A 19,040-nucleotide genomic window follows, 5' to 3' on the forward strand; every position below is an offset into this window, starting at 1 on the left:
TCACGAGGACGTGAGGAGTTGCTTTGCTCCACACACGAGGCCAAATGTTGCTGACGGGATGCAGGGAGTCGACGCGCTCCACCTGCACATCTTCTCGTTGCCGTTGGCGGGTACTCACGGTACCTCGCCCGGAATCCTGAGGAGGATTGCAGCTGGCGGGGAATCTATCTACTCCCACCCACCTTATCTTGCCGTTGCGCCTTGGCAGGACCGCGGCCTGCCCCTCAATTGACACTGGATGTGTCACAAGTACAAAGTGCCGGAAGACCAGCCGTAATAGCGTTGATTCGTCCGCTTCGTCGCCAATGTCGTGATGTGGAGAGATCTCTACTACGTTACAGCCCCGATTCAAACTATTGTAATCCAAATGAGGGACGGAAACATTATTCAGGAACTGCCTGAGGCTACCCACATCCCGTCCCTCCCCTTCCTGCTGCCCCTGGTCCCTCTCCACGTGACAAGGGAGCTAGTAACGACATTACACCCTCTCTCAATGGCTTCCTCCCTTGCTATATTTTCCTCCCTTCTCATTTTTTTACACACCTGTGCTCCTTATCACATCCTCCTTTGAAATTGCACTCTCCTCCTTGCAAACTGGTGCCTACAAATGCAAAGAACAGCAGCAAACGCCAGAACTATCAGCTTTGCCAATGCTTGTTTTTCCATTTCCACCACTGAAGACGTAAACATACAAGCACTGCTTGTGCCAATCTATCAGTGAACGTATTTTCCTCCTGTCTTTCCTCCCTGGGACTGACCTTTCAGTGTCACCCGCGCAGCACCTGGAACATTCCAATACACACGTAGGGAGATCCTAAATTACCTGTTTGTTCTTAAAAGAAAAGACAGTGTCCCACCCAAAGTCCGCTCCAACATCGAGCCATCGCGAACTGTGAACTGTATCAGAAAGAAACGGCCGCTTTTACACCAGCAAACCCTACTCCTTACCTCAGAAATAAAATGGATGGTTCAGGCCAACGATTCTTCCCACTGAAACGGCAGACTGCGCGTGCGGAGCCGTTGGTGGACATAAATGAGCGGTAAGGGCGGGTGGGGGAGCCTGGCTTGGGGGTGTAGAGGAGGCGGTTTCCACTCGGGTATGATAGCAGCGCTGGGCGCGTTTCAGAGAACGTTATCCATTAGAGGCACAGGTTACTTGGCAAGCGAGTACTATGAGAAAGCTCCCCCAGAGTCATGTGTTTCTGTATACATGTGAATGAAAGTCCTTATTTAAAGCTCATTCATAAAAGTGTGCTTCGAAACGTTCTTGAGTCACATGGAACGCGGTTTCTGTTAAGCTTCGCATTTGGTTATATTTTCTAAAGGACAAGAGGACAGATTTTGTGGGGGTTTGGGAAGAGGGCTCGTCCCAACGTAGATACGAAGAAAGCACGGTTTAAGTTTTAATGTTGAGAAAATATGGTATTTAAAATAAAATAAAAATCGTGAGTATGAATTTAAGGAAAGTCTTATTAGACTAAGTTACAAGTGTGAATTTACTGGCAGTTTTACATAAACAAATCTATTAAAATGTAGCAAGACACATATAGCCAATATCCATTTCAATACACAAGACTCGAAATCTATAAAGCTGCACATCATGCCGGGCCTGTACAGTGAAAGGAAACCTTTTAATAGGGTTACCTATTGCGCCTTGAAACACTTGTGCGTAGGCGCGTTACAAATGCCATGTCATACTATACCATTCGTCGTTCATCACCGGGGAAGTCCCATGTTTACCCTATTTTTCCCAGGGTAGATTGTGTCGAGGGCCGGTCCTAGGATTTGTGGGGGTCTGGGCGGCAAAAGATGTGTGCCCCCTCAACTTATTTACATGAATAGTGCCATCAGTGATACTACAGAAAATAATGTAATAGAATGAGTCTTAAATATGCAAGTATCATGGGAAGTTAAATAAAAAAAATACGTTGACATAAGTAAGGCAGGAGACAAATAAACTGATATATCCAGCATAGTAATTATCACTGTTTGGTGATTTTGGTATTTCGCCATTCAATGCCTTTTAACGTTTTCTATTTCCTATGTGGAAATATCAGGAGTGAGACTTTATTTGAAGTAGCGGACAGTGTGAGCTGAATACCTTATATACACTTAATTTTGGGAGATAAGGGATAGTGAGATAAAAGGATTTGCCTGGGAACAGACACTTGTTTAAGTGGAGAAACTGGGATTTGAGACCAATGTGAGTTCAGGAACTTGAACACATCTCTTCCCAGATGTAATTGGTAGACATATTTCTTGTAAAGGTATTGATGAAATTTGTGCTTGAAAACATCTCCTGACTGTGGAAGGCATTGCAAAAATATAGGGATTGTGTTTTGCTAACTGAAGTTAACTGCTGTTTTTGCAGTTCCAATTGCTTTTATTTTTATTGTGTATATATTTGCCACATTGTCCAAACTAGAAATACGCTTTTATTTCAGAAGTTATAGCTAAGGATTATTTTGGCTGTCAAAAGAAATAAAACTCCAAGCAGGTTCCAATGATGGGCAGGGCAGGGATTGGGCCTGGGTCAGACAGGGAAGGTTGTGTCTACTACAGGATTTCCCTTCTAGTGCGAGGAAGCCTATTTACCTGTAAGGTCTTGAGGCAATGAAGTAAGCAATTTTGCAGGTCTTCAAATGTTATCAAAATTAACAGGGCTCAAGACCTAAAAAAAAGCAGGGGGTAAATAATACATGCATCGGCACTAAGTACATGGGGAAGGAGGCACAGTTGAAGCCAGTCTCCTTGCTATGCTCATCTAAATCACTGGTTGTGGCAGCGTTTCGGTCTCCTCTCCTGCTGGGTTCAGGCTTGGTGACGTGTAAGTATGCACCTTGCTAAATTAGCAAGTGCTGATCACTTCAAAATGGGAAGGGAGTCTCATCAATGGACCACCTTTGATTGGAGGGGTGGACAGGTCAAATCTGTGTTGTGGGAGTTGCCGGGGGAGGCAGGGGATGCTATGTCGCAATAGCAGGCCTTTCATAGAGATGTATGTGCACTTAATATAAGATGAAGATCATATCACTTCGGTTTGTAGTTTTTTATTTCTTAAAATTAGTAGAGTTAGGACAATTCTGTTTTGAGATGATATTGGTACTCTCTCAGTTTCCTTCTTGGTATGTGTTTGATATGGGCAGGAATGCATTGATAAATGTCTGTACCAAGGTAGAGTTTTGCAATAGTTTGTTCTGTGAATATACTTACTTTTTAGAGTCAAGGGAACTAAGCCTGTTATTCACAGTGGGAGTTATATTATCACTGCATTAGCAGTGACTAGGAAAAGGAAAAGAAAAGAATAAGGTGAGTAACCAAGTGGGACAGGAACCCCACACATGGGTACACACTACGTTTTCAGACACCCATTTGTTCTGGCATATATTAAACCATATCATGGTAAGGCACTTTAATAATTAAAAAGGCACAATTAAGTCAATATAGGCACAGGTGTACACGTATTCAAAACAGAAACATTAACATTGCATGACCATGTGAAATAGGTAATGAGATAGCGTCCAGTAGAGGAATGGGGAATGGTCTTGCATGAGGTGGCACATTGTTCACAATGGGGGAACACTAGTTGATAAGATCAGCTCAAGCATGGAATGTAATTTGATATGTGAAAGGCTATTATGGGATTTCTTCCTTTGTTTTCTCCTCTTAGTCCCAATCATTCCTCCCCTTCCCAACCCCATGCCATCCGTGCATAACTGATTTGTTTTGATTTCATATATTTTTTTTATCATGCTATGCATATTTCAATGGATATCATGATCATGATGATTTGCTTTGTGTTTTATTATTTGTTAACGCATGATGTGACAAATATTTGTATTTCTATTTTTTGTAGAGCGCACTTACAGCCCACAGGCATCAAGGTGCTTGCAAGTAAATGAAAGGAAACTTAATTGTTAATACAGTGATACAGTCTTAGTTACAGGCATGTTATAGAGAACAGATGATAACATAAGGCTTAGGATTGACAAATCAAACAAATAGCCTGGTGTTGATGGCTTTGCGGAATGCCAGATGGGAGTCAATTATCCTAAGGTGGGTGGGAAGGGAGTTCCAGAATGAGGCGGCCATGAATGGGAAGCTGGTGCCACCTGTGCGCACTCTCCTGCTTTTGGGAGTGGAGATCAGGTTGGTGTAAGCCACTCTGGTAGGCCTTTGCGAGGAGAGTTTCTGAATTCTGGTGGCCAGGTAGGGAGGTGCTAGATCATGGAGGCATGTATGCGCGAGTGAGAGAGTTTTGAAGATTATCCTTTCTTTAATTGGCAGCCAGTGCACCTGCCTTCTTTTGATGTGGAGATATGATCCCTCCTAGAAATCCCAGTGGCAGCCCTGAGAGCATTGCTCTGGACCACCTGTAGTTTGGCAATGTTTTTGCAGGAGGTCCCTGCCAGGAGTGCATTACAATAGTCAAGTCGTGAGCCGATGATTGCCCTAGCTATGGTAAGGCAATAGGGCAAGGAAAAAAAAGGTCTTGCTGCATTAAGAAGTTTGGAGAAGTAGGTCAGGTCTGAGTCAAGTTAGACGCCAAGTGTTTCGATCGTTTGGGAGACAGCAATGGGAATGTTGTCTACAGCGAAGGTGCAGTATTGATTGCCCAGTTTGCTGAAGATGGAGGGGGATCCAATCAACAGAAGTTCTGTTTTTTCGCTGTTGAGGCATAACATATGTTCCAATATGTATCAATAACAATTCACATTCTGTGATGCTGTAATATACTGTTGATATCTTTTCGGATTAATGGTTATAGCCTAGTTTGGAAAATGGCCCAAGGAAGGCTGAAACAAGTGTCAACTGATGGGCACCTAGACAAAGGACACACAAAAACAATAAAATGTCCAGATGTTTTCAAGATTCTGAATTGCGATGTATTCATTTGTAACATAGGAGTGCCTGGCGCCCGATTGGGAAGCCTCAAACCCAAAGATACTATGTGAATGACAAATACAATACAATACAAAGTACAACCAAATGGCATAAAGTGGTAAATGGAAAGGCACGAGTTAGTTTCTGGTGGGTTGCTTATGACACTTAGGTAAGGCTTCATACATTTGAGAGCATTTGGAGTAATGTTAAGCAGTGATACTCAGGAGTAGGAGGAGTCACAAAATCCTGAGGGCATCTTGTGAGGGAGCCACGCTCGTTTTAATTGCTGGGAAGGAGCATCAGAGATTCAGACAGGCGGTTGACAAACATTTAGAACAGCATTTCAGCACCCAAATGAGTGAGAGGCAAGAGGAGATGTGCAGTTTCTGGTCTTTTTAGTTTACTCCAGCAGCCGCACTTGCTGTGTGCACTGGGGAGGTCCGAATTGAACGTGATGAATTCAAGGTATCATCCGACTCACATTCCATACTCCCTTCTGGAGTTACTCTGGGGTACATGCGCCAGCACAAGAAAATGCATCTGTATTTCACCATGACAATGAACCTCCACCAAGAGACAGAGGCGGGACAACTTTCAGTTCAATAAACTATCAGAAGGGGGGAGGTTTGCAGATTTTATCTAACGAAGATCAAGGAAGAACAACAGACTGAGTACTTGACATGAAGGAGGAGACTGAAAATCCCAAGTCTGTATCTCCCCAACCACCATTCACTGGGTCAGATATTAATCATGATGACATGGATGATGATCAAGACAAAGCTTTTACTCCATACACAAATATAGACAGGAACAAGCATTTCTTTTTGGGAAAAACGTGATGCTGAAGAATAGGAGAATACCACCACACATGCTGAGGCTGTAGTATTAATAGAATCTTACCGCCTCATACCCAGCCTTCCTGACGTAGAACATATAAGAACATTGCATCATTACGTGGCATCCAGAGCACCAACAGCACGCCCACCGGCTGCACTATCACACCCACATATACCCAGCCTGTGTGCTAACCCACCACAAAAGTTCAAAATGTGGTAGAACTTCACACAGAAAAAGCAGCAACTCAATCTGACCACTTGTACACCCTGCTGGAAAACGGTGTGCCAATGGAAAACAGGGATCCACACCTGTGTAGTTCCATATAAAGTGGCACCATGCACTAACATGGGAAGAATCAGCATACCTCCATCAGTCTACGCAATTACCCCCGATAATACTGCAGCAGTGTCAGTGCATTGAAGTGGAACATCACGATTTCTATCTATATATTTTTTGTATAGCGCCACAAACCCAGAGACCTCAGGGCGCTGACAAGTGTAAGGAAGGCATGGTATCATAAGTAAGACAGACACAACAGCATATGTTTCAACAGTGTTTATTGAACAGTATATGGGTGAGAAAAATGCCTAATCTAGACCTAAATCTAAGATGGGAGCAAGCTATAACCATCAAATAAAGAAAACGCGGTCCTAGTGGTGTTGTGTCAAAACAAAATGGCCTATTCTAATAACCCTATTGCCAAATCCTTACCTATACCAAAATGGTGTGGGACAATGATATATATATAACAAAAGAGTGTTTGGGGTAAACTGAAATGTCCAAAAGGGTTTCGGTAGTTCCTGACTGCTGAACTAGTGTACTCCCTTCCCCACGTTACATCACGGGACAAGGCGGAACAGTGACATAACTGTGAGCACCCCTTGAGTCTATAGGCATCAGGAAGCGTTTTCTTCCGAAAAGGCATGCTCCCTCGAATCAATGTCTTTTGCTTGGCCTCGCAAATCCTTTCCCAAGCTCTCACCATGCAGGATTCCCCTCTTTGCCGGCTTCCTCAAGAGACCCCTTTGTTGGGTTCACTCTCGTCTTGACAACAATGTTCAGTCACTTTATAAAAATGCGGGATTCACTTCCCCTCAGGGGGTTTGTCTTTTATGTGCAGAAGGATTACCATCGGGCCAGGGGGCTTTGGTGTTAGGTAGACCCTTTATGGCTTGAAGGATCTCCTCTGGTGTAATGGGATCGTTTAAGGGTTCACAGAGTTCCCTTTCTACCCAGTATAGTTTAGTGTCGTTAAGGTAGTTGCGCAGGGCTTCAGTGTGCGTGTTATGTTTTGAGCTGTAGAAAGTACGGAACACTTCTATTATTTCTTCTTCTGTATGGACCAGTGTGCCTTCTGGGGAGCGCACTCTTTCTACTAGGGTTGGTTACCTGTCAGCAGAGATTAAGCTGGCGAGGAGGGCTCTGGGTTTTTGTCCTTCTCCGTATTGGCGTATCTGGTGTCCTCGTCCTAGTAATTTTAGTTCTTGTTCTGCCGTGGCTTTGAATTTCAGCAGTTCTTCCTTAAGTTCCGCTTGAATGCGCGTTTCGTTTGTGGTGGAGTACTGGAGTTCTAGAGCCTTCAGGCGATCTTTGCTGGTGGCCAATTCTCGTCTGATTAGTTTCAGTATTCCATTTTCTTTTGCATTGCATATCCCCTTTACAAAGCACTTTAGCGTTTCCCAGAATGTGCCTAATGAGGAGACTGTATCTTGATTCATTTCTAGAAAGGATGTGATTTCGTCTCGTAGCTCAGTTGCAAATACTTGGTCGGCTATTGCTCCAGGTTTAAATCGCCAGTGGGGTGTTTTTGGTTTGGCGTTGGGGGTATTGCATTCAAGTGTCACTGTGGCGTGTTCGGAAAAGGTTTTAGGTAGGATTTGGCACTGTCCCCATTGAAGCGAGCTGCGTGCGGATACTAGGAGGTAGTCTATACGTGAGTTAGTATTGTGGACGTTTGAGTGAAAGGTATATTCGCGGTTCTCCCAGTTCTTATGTCTCCAGATGTCTATCAAGTCGTACGCTCTGCATATCTCTTGTACCTGGAGGCTAGCTTCAGATGGTTGAGCTGTTGAGATCTGTGATTTGTCTTTTTGTGGGTCTAGATGTGTGTTGAGATCTCCTCCGCAAATTATGGTTGCGGTACCGGACTGTGTGAGGTGTGACATCACCCAGTCGAAGTTGTTGGTGCCATCAACTTTGGGGCCGTAGGAGTTTACAAGTACGATTTCCTTCCTGGCGAGGACTCCCTGCACTAGGAGGGCTCTTCCCTCCGTGTCTCTCTCCGTTTTTAATAGACAGAAGCATGCTTTTGGATTTATTAGGGTAGCTACGCCTCTGTCGTATGATGAGTAGGAGGAGAAATAACGATGGCAGCCCCAGTTCCGGGCCCAAAGGTTTTCGTTCTGTGGCAGGAGATGCGTCTCCTGTATCATAGCTACATCTACCTTGTGTCGTTTGAGGAATTGCAGGATCTATCTCGTTTTAGATGGCAGGTTACTCCCTCTGATATTCCACGTTTCTATCTTGAATTGGATGGGTGATTTTCTGTTTGGGATCTGTTGGGATCGGGATGTCTTCTGAAACTCATTGACGGTGTGGAGCATACTGTGGGAGCGTAGTTGGATTTCTCTTCATCATGGCGGAAGGGTGGCGAGAACTCTAGTGGTGGTGGAGTGGGGTGGCGTGCAGGGGTGGGTCGGGTGGCGCATACCCATAATAGTTCTGAAAAACTCTCCGTTACATGGACAACCCCCAACTCGTCCATTCAGAGACCCCCCCATCTGAAGTCTGGTTGAAAGGAATCCTCTCTTGCACGGGCAACCCCCAACTGGCCCGAGGGAATTCCCTCTCCAAAACCTAGAAACAATAACAGGGCTGCGCTAGTGGCCTTCCAAGGAAATAGGCTCCTCTTGTCCTATAGAGTTAAGTTCTTTTGGTGGTAGTGTTAATATTGTAGGTGGGTAGTTCCATGTTCTGTCAAGGTTTCATGGCAGGTTTCTTCTCGCTTGGTCTCTTTGTGGTGGTCGTGAATTATTGTTGGGGGGTCTGCAGCCAATTCTGTTGAGGAAGGTGTTAGCTTCTTCGGGTGAGTTAAAAAATTGGGTTTTTACATCGTGTTGGACCTGTAGTTTTGCCTGGAAGATCATTGAGTATGACAGTTGCTTATCTTGGAGCTGGCGTTTTACCCCAGCGAAGGATCTCCTTTGTGCTTGGACAGCCGGGGAGAAGTCTGGATAGATTTGTATGCTGTCGCCGTCAAACTGAATGTTTCCCTTATCCCTGGTGAGTCGCAGGATTGTGTCCAGGTCTTTATAATTAAGCAGTTTGGCGATGATTGGCCGTGGGGGCGCTCCCGGGATAGGTTTGGTGGTGGGAATTCTATGAGCTCTTTCTACAACAAATAGTTGAGATAACGCCTCAATTCCGTAGAGTTCAGTGCAGATTTTTTCGACGTGATCTTCCATCTTTGCCCGCAGTTGCTGCTCCCTGACCCCGACCATCCTGATGTTGTTTCTGCGGAAGCGCCCTTCTAGGTCCTCGTTCTTTGCGCTTACTGCCTTCATCTGGCCTTCCAGCGCTGCTACTCTTGTGGTTAGTGTGGTCGAGCTGTCGTCCAGGTCGGAGACTCTTTGTTCGACTGCGTCCAGTCTGTCTTCGTGTTTGTCGAGACGATGTTGCAGCTGGTCTTACCTTGGAGGACAGCGTGTCCATTTTGCAATCAAGGTTGCCAATTCCGGTTTTCAGCTCGAGCCGGATCTCCCTGATGTCAAAGGGTTGGGGGGGGTTCTACTTCTTGTGGTGCATCCTATATAGGTGATTCCGGTCTGCTATTCGACTTAGGTGTTTTGGAGGACGTCCCGTGTTCAAAGTTGAGTTTGCGCTGCAATTTGTCCGCTTTCCACATGTTGAAAAGAGAAACTCAAGAGATAGGCAACAGACAGATCCTCTGCTGCGGCTGTGTGAGGTGTGCCGGGGTCGGCTAAGTCGCTGTTGTCTATAGCACTCCGGATGGGGAAGGATAAGAGCCGCTGCAGATAGGCGTCTTCGAATGTGCCTGCCACAGGTCTGTTGCGCAGTTATGTTGGTTTGATTATTTACTGTTGAAGTGCAGTACTTAGTGGCGCTCCAGTGGCCTGCTGCCTTGTGCCCTGTGGAGCGAAAGTTGGCTTTGCTGCTTTTTAGGTGTTGGGGGCGTGTTGTGGGAGCCAGTGCTCTTTCTCAACTCTGGACGCTTGTGGTGATTTGGTCTAGGTAGTGGTAATGATGTTGGCGCGAGGCGGCTGTTAGTAGTACCCGGGAGATTGGAGCCGTGCCAATTTTGGACTGCCCAGGGGGGCGGGGGTCTTCCTTCTTCGCTGTGTTGTGGGCGCTGTTCTCTGCAGGTGATTTTCACCTTTTGGGCTGCTATTGGACCGGGCTCTCGTTTCTAGTCGCACCGCTTATGCGGCCTCTTTCTGGTTCCTTTGCCTGCGTGGGTCGTGTGTGGTCCGGTACTCAGATTGCAGATGTGAGCACATCCGGGGTCTGTATTTGTGTCGGCAGTTCCCTGCAGCCTCCCCAAGGGTGAAAGCAGTGTTCGCTGTGCAGCAGCTGCGGTGGTCAGACTCCGCCGTCTCACGCGTGGTGTTTATTGGGGCGCCTGGAGCATGTCACGGGGCGTGTCTGTTCGGTTTACCATGGCTTCGTTTATACAGTTCCACTCTGGGAGGGGGAGAGCAGGGCAATCTTCCGTGGCGCAGTGTTCCTACACGGCTGTTCTTACCGTGTATCTGGAAGGGCTTCGGTTATACAGTTCCACGCTGGGAGGGGAAGAGCAGGGCGAACTTCTGTGGCGCAGCGCTCCCACGCGGCTGCTCTTACCGTGTCTCTGGAAGGGCGGGCGAGTCTCCGTGGGAGGTCCGGGCCCGACTCCATCTGCGCTGGCGTGCACGTCTGCAGCCCCCTTGGTCTGTTTTTCTCTCGTCGCAGGTGTTGGGCGGCTGCCGGCATCTGTCACTGAACAGCGAAGGAGTGTGGTGCTCGGCCTTGTGCCGCCTGGCTGGCTCATGATGCGTGGGTGTCGCAGCGCGGGCCTGTCAGGGGCAGCAGCGCGGCCCAGGGGTCACCCCTCACGGCCGTTGGTCGTTGTTGCTGTCTGTGTCGGGGGGTCTTTTCGGGAGCAATACAGGATGCGCTGTGGGCGCCAGCCCTCCGCAGTGATGTTTGCCTGTTGAATGGGCCAATTATCCACCATTAGAGCTGCGATTTTCCAGGATTCATTTGGAGCTTCACGGAGCTCAGTAGGGAGCCGCCATCTCGGTCGGCCCTCTAGCGCCCTCTATATCAGGAAAGGTCCTTCTTGTGTTTAATTCTGCGCGCCAAACCAGGTTTGGTCCCTTTGTTCAATGCCCTTTGGCGGGCTTCAGTGCTGAAGCCCTCCTCTGGCGCCTGAGTGTCTGGGGTGGACAGGATGTGAGGGAAGTGCCCGAAACTCCCTTTGCTTAGTCTCCTAGGAGACCTGAATGCACTCTGGTGTGATTGGCTGGCTGACTGTCTGGCAGGGACAGCCACCCTGCTGGGTGGGTGATAGCTATGCTGGAATGAATGGGAGAAAACTGTTTAAGAAGCGAGTTTCCAGGACTGGAAGGCAGAGTCGACCACTGGAATGAAAGAACCGAAGATGAGCTGAAGGAAGACGGCTGCTGCAACTCCTGGACCGTTGGTTTGCCCGGTGAAGCCCTGCTGCAGGTCCGAATTGCCTGAAACTCCATCGACACAGAAGCCCCTTCAAGGACGACTTCTTCCCTTGAGATGGTGGGAACAACCAACTCGTAAGACACCTGGACACCGTTCCCATACTGGTCGAATTTTCATCAGAGTGCTGTTGAAAACCGGATAGCCAGTGAGAAGGATACTAGTTTGTGGACTTTAAAGCACTCACACCTTAAAAACCGACGCTTAGCCAAGCTTGTGGCCTCTTCCCTGGGCAGTGCAGGAACCTCCTGACGTCCTCCTTCTTGTCCCCATGACTGATGCTCGGGAACAGCAAGATCTGCAGGAACTGCCAGGAACAACTGCCTCAGCTACAGCTTCTCTTCATACCTAAGGTACTGTGCAAACGCGGTGTGGAAATCTTTTGTGACGCAGTGAAAGTTTGTGAAACTGTCCCAACTTTGGAGTCTTGTTCGCTCCTAATCCGACATATTACTCTTTTTCTGGAAAACTACTTCTTTGAACATTGACAAAGACTTAACCGTTTACTACCAGCACTGTGCTATCCTATCCAAGACACTGAACCATTGACTTTGGCCCAGGCCTATTGAATTGAATTGCCTGTTGTAGTGAACTGCAACTATTTGCCCTGCCTATGAAAGTAATTGTGCTTTAATTCTTTTTAACCTTTGTCTTTGTACCCCTTTTGAAAGTTACTGAAGTGCCATTTTGCTCCCACTTCAGGGGAGCCTAACCTGTTCAGAAACGTATTGGTTGTGTACTGTAGTGTATTATAGTGTGATATTGAGCTGATTCCTACTAGTGGAATGTTTTCCAACTGACTGTGTAAATAAATGTGTATTCTTTTACCAAGAAACCTTGAATAGTGTTTGTTTGAACTACTGTGATTGCAAGTCCTTTGTGTAACATCTTGTATGGTCACATCTCTCTTGAGATAAGTCTGACTTCTCAGCCACTGCTACCACATAACTGTGTAGTACGGGCTTGTACCAAAGGTGAGATTGTGCTTACACCTGTAGTCTTAATTGTGTGCAGTGTTCCCAAAGGGTACTGCATGTAATTCTGCCCAACAGTCAGCACACTTTTTCTCGGGACATTTGACTTTTCCCCCTTCTCGTTAGCACCCATCTTCTGGGTTCAATCTTGTCAACTTCACATTCACTTCCACTTATAATGTTCATGGGATTCATTTTCCCCTTTTACATTCACCATGCAGGATTCACTTCCCTGTTAACTTATAATGTTCATGGGATTCACTTTCCCCTTTAACTCAAATGGGGATCGACCAGTGTCTCGGAGTGACACCCACGTGGTGCTGGTTCCCTCTGCCGCTGGTCCCCCCTTAGCACTTTTACAGTTCTTTCATAGTTCATTGCAGTTCAAACTTGCCACTTTGCGTTCCTCATTCAACACAGCCCGGCTCTTATTGGTTCTCCCCTCGACTCACCTGCTGTGATGAACCACTTGGCTTTCTGCTTTACTGGAGTCAAGGCTGGTACCACAATAGCAGTGGTTTCCCTCACTCCCGCTTATCAGCGTTGCTACGCTCTGTGTACCATTGACATCTGCTGCAAGACACTTGTGCTATTGTTCGCGGTCTTAGGCTCTCCTCCACAAAGGTTCTGTGAGTCTGGGTCCAAAAGGGCAAGGGGACTTCTCTCCTCGCCACACTCTCGCTTCCTGCGCCGCCTTTCTCCTTCTCTTGACTTCTGCACCTTGTTAGCTGTCTTGTTGTGCTGTCTGCCGTGCTCGTTGTGTGCTCTCTTGCTCCACCTTTTATCCCTGTGGGGAAAGGAAGGGGCCATCAGGTGTGCGTGGTTATCGTCAGTAATTACCTGACTACGGGCCTCATTACGAGGTGGGTGGTAAGGGACTACTGGCACCGGTAAGGGCACCGTGTCTGTAATCCCTTACTGCCCTACTACGAGTTCCCTTTGCAGGTCCTCCCTTAACGCCTGGTTTTTCCAGGCGTTGAGGACGGGACCCGCAAAGGGACTCTAGAGCTAATAACGGTACCGCAATTTGCGGTACCGTTTTTTATCGCCTTCCCCATTCCCATTGAGCCCTATGGGGACTCAAATGGTAATGGGGAATGGCCCTGGTGAATGGGGAATTACCAGTCCCTCCGACCTCGGAATGGACCGGTAATTGCTCCATTCACCAGGGAGGAGTCGGAAGGGTTTTGGAGGCAGCCATGGAGCTAAGAGCTCCATGGCTGCCTCCAACCTCGTAATGAGGCCCTATGCCTGATCCTTGGGTTGGGATATGTCAGGTAAACAATTTCATCATTAGTCTGTTTTCTATCACAGTAACAAAAAGTACTTGTATTGGAAAAAGAGGGTGTTAGAGGTTTCAAGTGTCCTACGGGCTAGGATGGGCAAAAGGAAGGTTTGTGAAATAAGCAGGGGTGTTTGTGAGAATTCAGTAATTGGTAGGGCTTTCGGGGTAACCAGCAGTAGCTGGGATTGTAATATGGACAAAGGGAATTGTGGGAATCGTAGTGTTATATCTGATCAGGTTGGGAGTGCGATTAATAATAATGAGGGGTAGCAGAAGAAGAAGGAGGGGGAGTATTCAAATGGAGACTGGTGAAACAAGGATTCTGTGAGTTATGCTTTTTGGATGCATCTGGGTTTGGGACCTTAGAGGATTGATTACGTACGGCGTGAATGTTGGATCGGGCAGGAGAGATCTAATGGGAGTATTCGGATAGGGAACAGAAAAACAGGGTTTTTGGAAAAGATGGTTTCTGAAGAAGTGGGGTGTGTAATGGATTAATCAGAGGCGTAGGGGATGAAGGATTCTTGAAAAGGAAGTTTATCAGATGGAAGGGAGGTCGAGTTGATACAGACCATAAAAGCTTTGGTTACCTCGTCTTCCTCATCCCTTTCTTCAGCGTAATACTGTGTCTCCCCTGGGGCAATCTCCTGAGCATAACTCCGGGTTCCCCAATCCAGGTGATTCCCTTTCGCTCTTTCGCTCCCAGGGCTGGGATCTGAGCATGTCAAGCTTCCTTTGGCCACCTGAATAAGGGCTCCTCGAGGTTCGTTTGGGAGAATACCCTCAGGTTTCCCACAGTCGGTAAGTGAGAAAGGAGGTCAACCAGGCCAGGGCCTGATCAGTGATACTCAGGTTGTCACAGAGGCGTTTGAGCAGGATGGGATGGTTGACCATGTCAAAAGCAGAGGATAGATCGAGGAGAATGAGGACAGAAGGTAAATTACAGTCCGGATTGGAGAGCAGGGCTTCACTGGTGTTCAGGAGAGCAGTTTCGGTGCTTCTGGCAGCTCTGAAGACATACTGGTGGTCGTGGAGGCAACCAACAGATTCCGTATGTAGATTAAGATGGGAGATGGACAGCTTTTCCAAGAGTTTGTCCAGGAAAGGGGGGATGGAGATAGGGCGGTAGTTCGCCAGAGAGGAAGGATCGGCTGATGGCTTCTTTAGAAGGGGGTGCACAACAGAGTGCTTAAGGGGGAGGGGAACATTCCACTGGCAAAGGAGTGATTGCAGAAATCGGCCAAGGCTGGAGCAAGGGTGTCGATGTGGTCCTTGATGGCTCTGGATGAGCAGGGGAGAACCCGCATTGACGAGACTTTCATAGATCGGACTTGTCTAGAAACATCGTCAGAGATGAACAGGCGAAAGGAGGAGAAGGGAGGAGGAGAGACAGCCTCAGATGGGCCAGGAGTGATAGAGGAGGAGGATGTCCTGAGTTTTAGTGTTGAAATGAGACACCAAGGCTGTGCAGAGGACCTGGGAGGGAACAAGAGAGGTAGAGACTGCAGCAGGATTGGCCAGATTTTGAAAAGTTCGGCCGAATTGTTATATGCCGCGGAGATGCAGGCTTGGATGTCGGCTCTCTTCTTAGAGAGGACAGAGAGTCGGTACTGCCTTTGGAGGAGGCGACAGGCCAGTTTTTCAGGAGTTGCGCCTAATGCCCTCCACTGCCTCTCTGCCGCCCTACACTTGCGTTTAATGGCAGCAAGGCCGGAATCGTACCAAGAGTTGCACTTGGATTTCGGCTTTAAGAGGATCCTCATGACGGGGACAAGGACATCCAGAGTATCAGAGATGGAGAGATGAAAGTTAGAGAGGGCTGTGTCAGGGTGTGAGTCAGTCAAAGGTGCATGAGGAGGAGAGAAAGTAGCAGTGAAAGCCTCAACTGACACACACTTTATGGGTCGACGAAAAGGTAGGTGGCAGTGCAGGAGTCGGCTTGCACTGTGGGGCAGAGAGAGAGAGGTGGGAGGAAAGGAGAAAGTGATCACTCGAAGAGAGAGGAGTGGTGAGAGGGTTAGAGAGGGGGAGGTCTGAGGAGATCAGAATATCCAAGGTATGCCGTGCAGAGTGAGTCGGGCCAGAGTGAAGAATAGTCAGAGAGAGGCGACCATTACTGCTTACCCCGACTACACCCTGCAAGTGCAGCGTAGTCGCATGAACTTTGGGGCGGTCAAGAGGCGATTGCGGGCAGCGGGGTACAAGTATATGTTGCTTTACCCGGCCAGATTGAAGATATTCTTTAAGACTAAGACACTGTTTTTTGACACTCCGGAGGAGGCCATGGAATGGCTCGATGCACAAAATTGTCCTCAAGAGCCAGATGAGCGGATGGCCGATGGAACGGGAAGAGATAAGTGACGCTGCGGGCCCGGTTGGGCTATGAATATTGGGACTGGAATATAGTTGGTGGGACTTTGTTATGGTAGTGTATGCGTTAGGACTTCGAAACATGGTCCATGTGTGCGGATACGGAAGTGTGGGAGGGGAGCCTCCGGGGACTGTTCTTTGTACCCCAGTTTGAGTTTAGGTTAGTCACGGTGTGTGGGGTGACACCCTGTCGGGTTCTCTACTTGGGTTCCAGAGAGAACCGAACACAGGGATGCCTGAGATCCAGGGATGGAGCTGGGCAGTTGGTTGGGTTAGGGGGGTGGGGTGAGTCAGTTTTTATATGAGCCTGGGAGAGAAACTGGGGATGGGGGCCCTTGCGGTAGGGGGCGGCGAGTGGACCTGGGAGAGGGATGGGAGCTACTGATACATCATGGGGGACCTTAGGATACTAACGTGGAACGTTAGAGGGCTTAACAGCTACCTTAAGCGTAACAAGGTCATGTTGTACCTAAAAAGACAAAAGATAGATATTGCCTTGTTACAGGAGACACATCTGACACGGGATAAACTGGAACTGGTGGGGAGAAAGTGGAGAGGGACTGTAGTTGGATCTACATATTCTGCCTATGCTAGAGGTGTGCTGATTTGGGTTGCACCACATGTCCCGTTTAAGCTACTTGGGGAGGTTGTGGAGTCTGATGGGAGGCTGGTCATGGTAAGGGGGCTTGTGGAAAATAAAGTAGTGTGCATTATAAATACCTATGCTCCCAACCGTGACACGGCGACATACTTTAGGACACTGACCACTAGACTGGGTGAAGGGATGGGGGGTCCTGTGATTTGGGGAGGGGACTTTAATTGTGTACTAAACCCCAAGGAGGACAGGTCAGATGACAGGGTGGACAGGCCCAACCCGGCGGCTAGGGTACTGCAGGCGCTGCTGGTAGACCTTGGCCTGGCAGACGTGTGGAGGACGAGACACCCTGGCGTGAGGCAATATTCACATTACTTGGCCTCGCACCAGTTACACACAAGGCTAGATTACTTTTTCGCCACGCCGGACTTCGTCGCGGAGTGTGACCAGATAGACTACAGGGCGAGAGTCCTTTCGGACCACTCGCCCCTGGTCATGCGTTGGCAGCTTTGTCCCCCACGAGCGCGAATTCCAACATGGCGCCTTAGGGCGGAAGCGCTCAGGGACCCAGTCTTCAGAGAGGAAGTGAGGGAGGAGATAGTTGCTTACTTTGAAGCGAACACAGGCAGCGTCAAGTCGGCTGGTACTTTGTGGGAGGCCTTTAAGGTTGTAATGAGGGGGGTTGCCATTGCTAAATCCAAAGGATTAATGGGAGGAGTCCTGGCAGATCTGCGTAGAGCCGAGATTGAGTTGGAGAGAGAGCTGGGGGAGGGGGGGACGGACACGGAGGAGGTCATTAATCTGCAACAGAGGTGCGCAGAACATTGGGACAGGCTTTGTAATCTGAATTACAGGAAGTACATTGAGAGGTTGCATGCCGGGGGAGACAAGATGGGCAGGCTTCTTGCTTGGCTGTATAAGAGCGAGACCCCAAGACCCCTGGTCCGATCAGTTATCACTGAAAAGGGAGTGGAGGAGGACACCCAGGAAGGGGTGAATGGAGCATTCGTGGAATATTATCAAGCATTATATGAGGATCGAGAGGGGGGAAGCCGGGAGGAGATAGAGGTAGTACTTGAAGACATAGGCCTGCCCAAGATAAGTGACGAAGAACGAGAGGAGATGGATGCTCCGATCACTCTGGAGGAGCTGGAGGAGATTGTGCGGCAGCTACCCACTTGTAAGGCCCCAGGAGCGGATGGGTTCCCCAGTGAATTTTATAAAGCGTATGGGGAGGAGGTGCTCCCGCCCATGCTGGAGATGTTTAATGAAGCGTTCGAGGTGGGGCGGCTGCCGGAATCACTCAGGGAGGCGATTATAGTACCGCTCCCCAAACCCAATAAACCGGGGCATGATTGTGGCTCCTACCGGCCCCTGTCGATGCTGAACCAGGACAGCAAGATCCTGACAGCGGTCCTGGCGGCCAGAATGCGGAGGGTAATAGGCAAGCTGATCCATCCTGACCAGACGGGCTATGTCCCGAACAGGAATATTACTCACAATCACAGACGCCTTCACAGGGTGGTGGAATGGGGGGGCAGTGAGGACAGCGAAATGGCGATAGTGGCGCTGGACGCGGTTAAAGCGTTGGACTCCGTCCGATGGCCATGGCTGCTGGCGGCTTTGGGGCAGTTCGGACTGGGACCATGCTACATGAGGTGGGCCGAGCTATTATATAGTGCGCCTCTGGCTAGGGTCCGTACGGGTGCAGTGGTGTCAGATAGATGGCAGTTAGGCAGAGGTACCAGGCAAGGGTGTCCTTGGTCCCCAATGTTGTACATACTGGCCCTCGAACCCTTAGCAGTTTACCTCCGGCAGCAGTATGATCCGGTGGGCATAGAGGTGGGAGGAGAGTGCCATCTTATATCCCTGTATGCAGACGATATGCTGTTATACCTGAAACATCCGGAAGAGAATTTGCAGTATATCTTGGAGGTATTGGAGAGGTACGCCTGGTTGTCCGGCATAGCGGTTAACCCTCAGAAATCCGTATTATTCCCGCTAGGCAGTTATGTGGGGATACCGGCGGAGAGGTTGCCGGTGCTGTGGATTCCGTGGGCAACGAGCTCCTTCCGGTACTTGGGCATTGACGTGTATCACACGACCGAGGAAGAACACAGGTATAATACTGAACTAGCTGTGGGAAAGATTGAGAGGTGCATGAGGTTCTGGGAAAGATTGCCTTAAGCTATGATGGGTCGCGGAGCTATGCTTAAAATGGTGGTGCTGCCCAGGCTCCTGCATTACTTTAATAACATCCCGTATATGATACCTAGGAAGTTTTTCGCTAGGTTACATAGCGTGTGTAGGAATTTCCTGTGGCACGGCACGCGCAACAGGGTCGCATTATGGAAATTGCAGA

The 19,040-nt window shown here is 48.5% G+C and overlaps 1 protein-coding gene across 2 annotated transcripts in view; it reads left to right on the plus strand.

Annotated features, from left to right (window-relative positions):
- Nucleotides 1-962: 962 nt before the first annotated feature.
- LOC138580158 (proteoglycan 4-like) overlaps nt 963-19,040 on the plus strand; it is a 1,214,734-nt gene continuing 1,196,656 nt past the window's right edge. For both annotated transcript variants that reach the window (XM_069650488.1, XM_069650487.1), the window contains exon 1: nt 963-1,040. In XM_069650488.1, coding sequence (XP_069506589.1) covers nt 1,034-1,040 — 7 coding nt within the window. In that variant the 5' untranslated portion in view covers nt 963-1,033. The remainder of the gene's footprint in view (nt 1,041-19,040) is intronic.

This window comes from Ambystoma mexicanum, chromosome 3p (assembly GCF_040938575.1).
Source record: "Ambystoma mexicanum isolate Mex_15411 chromosome 3p, UKY_AmexF1_1, whole genome shotgun sequence".
NCBI classification, from domain to species: Eukaryota; Metazoa; Chordata; class Amphibia; order Caudata; family Ambystomatidae; genus Ambystoma; species Ambystoma mexicanum.